The following is a 2,128-nucleotide window of genomic DNA, read 5'->3' as shown; positions in this document are numbered from 1 at the left end:
GCTCCCACTTCTGATGTGGCCTCTTGGGCCTCTCAGGAAAAGTGTCTGGAACTGATCTTGCTCCATGGCAGGAGCAGCTCCTTCTCATTTCAACCTGAGCTGAGCTAGAGGACCTCAGTTCATGCCATTGCACCTTGCTCAAGTCTTACCAGGGGTTCATCCCATCCCCCGATGAGCATGGAAAGCTGAGGCAAAAACCTTATCTTGACACTGCAGATCACTCTTCCACTCTAATCCATGTGGAAGCAATATCCTACACTGGTGCTGTCCCGTCATTAAAGAGAAACTGCTTAAAACTGGAAAATCCCCTTCAGACTTTGCCAAGGAGTTAATCCTGACACCCAAACCTCATTCCAGCTGCTGCCAACTCCTGCTCATTTCCTCAGACCACCCCCCAGCAATGCAGAGATGGAGGGAGAGGGGGTTCAGCCCCACAGCTGCCTCCTTGGAGCTGCCTGCTGCAGTCCCAGCAGCACTGGAGCAGTGCCTGGCATTTGGTGCCTGCAGGCTGCCACTCTCTCTGGCAGCAGCCCAAGGAAGGGACATGGTGGGAGGGGAGGGAGAAGCTGGAGGTGCCCTGAGGCAAGAGGCTGTCGAGTGCTCCTGAGTGTGGAGGGCAGAAGGACAAATTAGAGGGGCTGAGGGCACAGAAGGGAAAGGCTCAGGAAAGCAGAGCTTGTGTTTTCTGCTCCTCATGGCCTGACCTGACCATTGCAGGGGATGTCACCCTGGATGCTGACACGGCTCATCCCAGATTGGAAATCTCTGCAGATGGACAGAAAGTGAAAGATACTGGTGTCATCAGACAAGTTCCCAGCAATGAGCAGAGATTTGATTCCCATCTGTTTGTGTTGGCAAAGGAAGGATACACATCTGGGAAACACTACTGGGAAGTGTCTGTTGGGAGAAGAAGGAGCTGGGCCTTGGGTATTGCCCGGGAATCTGTGACTCGCAAAGGGCCATTGACTCTGTGCCCTCAGAATGGCTTCTGGGCCATAGGGTTGGCAGATGGACGAGACTGTTGGGCCTACACAGATCGATGGACCCGTCTGAACGTGAGCAGGAACTTGCACAAGATTGGGGTCTTCCTGGACATCCCAGCCAAGCAGGTAACTTTTTACCATGCTGATAAGGGAGCAGCTCTGCACACTTTTAGCATTGGTGATGGCAGCAGCCAGGAAGGCAAATTCATTCCCTTCTTCTCTACAGGCCCTGTTACTGCAGAGCCTGATCGTGAGCCTCTGGAAATAATGTAGTTTTCTGGTGATGATAAATAGGTCTCTTTTCTGATGGCAATCAGTAGGTCACTCTGCATTTCAAACATCAGTAATGTACAGGCAATGATCAAATCCCATTGTAATCAGGCTGCTGCCTGATTTGTGTCTCCTGAACAAAGCTAATGAAAGAGAGGACAGATCTGTTACGGTGGCCAGCTCTGAAATTATTTACATTATGCATCAGAATGAAAAATTCTTTTTTCAGGGAAATTTTATATGCTCAAGAAAAAAAGCAGATCTTTCATGGTTTTATGAAAATGCACTTCCTTTGGATAGCAAGTTTTCCTGAAAAACTTACTATCCTTCTCCTGAGAGTCTGTGAGCTGTCATTGTTTTCAGGAGGGAGAGGAATAGAACATCTTGGCGGGCACCCGGCAACCAAAGAATGCAACCCACTGCACATGTCCATGTGGCTTTTGTATATCTCCAAGAGAACTCCACAGACTTTCTGGGCATCTTGTACTTGGGCTTGGTCACCCTCACAGTAACAGTTTCCTGATGTTCAGTGGGAACTTCCAGTGTTTCAGTTTTTCACATTCCCTCGTGTCCTGTCACTGGCACCTCTGGGAAGAGCCTCCTTCAGGTGTTGAGACACATTGCTGAGATGTTCCCAAGCCTTCTCCTCTCCAAGTCAGCCTTTCCTCCTGGCAGAAATGCTCCAATCCCTTAATCATCTGTGTCGGCCTTCCCTGGACTCTCTCCAGTAGTTCTGTGTCTCTTTTGTACTGGGGAGCTCAGAATAGCAGCTGTGGCCTCCTCTCCAATGCTGAGGAGAGTGGAAGGATCCCCTCCCTTGACCTGCTGGCACCGTTCCTCCTAATGCAGCCTTAGAGACCATGATCCCTCTTTGG

At 50.1% G+C, this 2,128-nt stretch overlaps 1 protein-coding gene and 1 long non-coding RNA gene across 2 annotated transcripts in view; both read left to right on the top strand.

Annotated features, from left to right (window-relative positions):
• LOC108445222 overlaps positions 1–437 on the top strand; it is a 7,985-nt gene extending 7,548 nt beyond the window's left edge. The window contains exon 3 of the long non-coding RNA XR_001860000.1: positions 419–437. This is a non-coding gene — a long non-coding RNA (uncharacterized LOC108445222). The remainder of the gene's footprint in view (positions 1–418) is intronic.
• LOC103611669 (E3 ubiquitin-protein ligase TRIM39-like) overlaps positions 1–1,655 on the top strand; it is a 30,651-nt gene extending 28,996 nt beyond the window's left edge. The window contains exons 3-4 of the mRNA XM_017728376.1: positions 718–1,109; positions 1,617–1,655. Of these exons, the coding sequence (XP_017583865.1) occupies positions 718–1,109; positions 1,617–1,631 (407 nt within the window). The 3' untranslated portion in view covers positions 1,632–1,655. The remainder of the gene's footprint in view (positions 1–717; positions 1,110–1,616) is intronic.
• Positions 1,656–2,128: the final 473 nt, after the last annotated feature.

The sequence above is a fragment of the Corvus brachyrhynchos genome, unplaced genomic scaffold (genome assembly GCF_000691975.1).
Source record: "Corvus brachyrhynchos isolate BGI_N302 unplaced genomic scaffold, ASM69197v1 scaffold583, whole genome shotgun sequence".
NCBI classification, from domain to species: Eukaryota; Metazoa; Chordata; class Aves; order Passeriformes; family Corvidae; genus Corvus; species Corvus brachyrhynchos.
The sequence above is the reverse complement of the archived record's forward strand: the minus strand, read 5'-3'. Positions and strand labels throughout refer to the sequence as shown.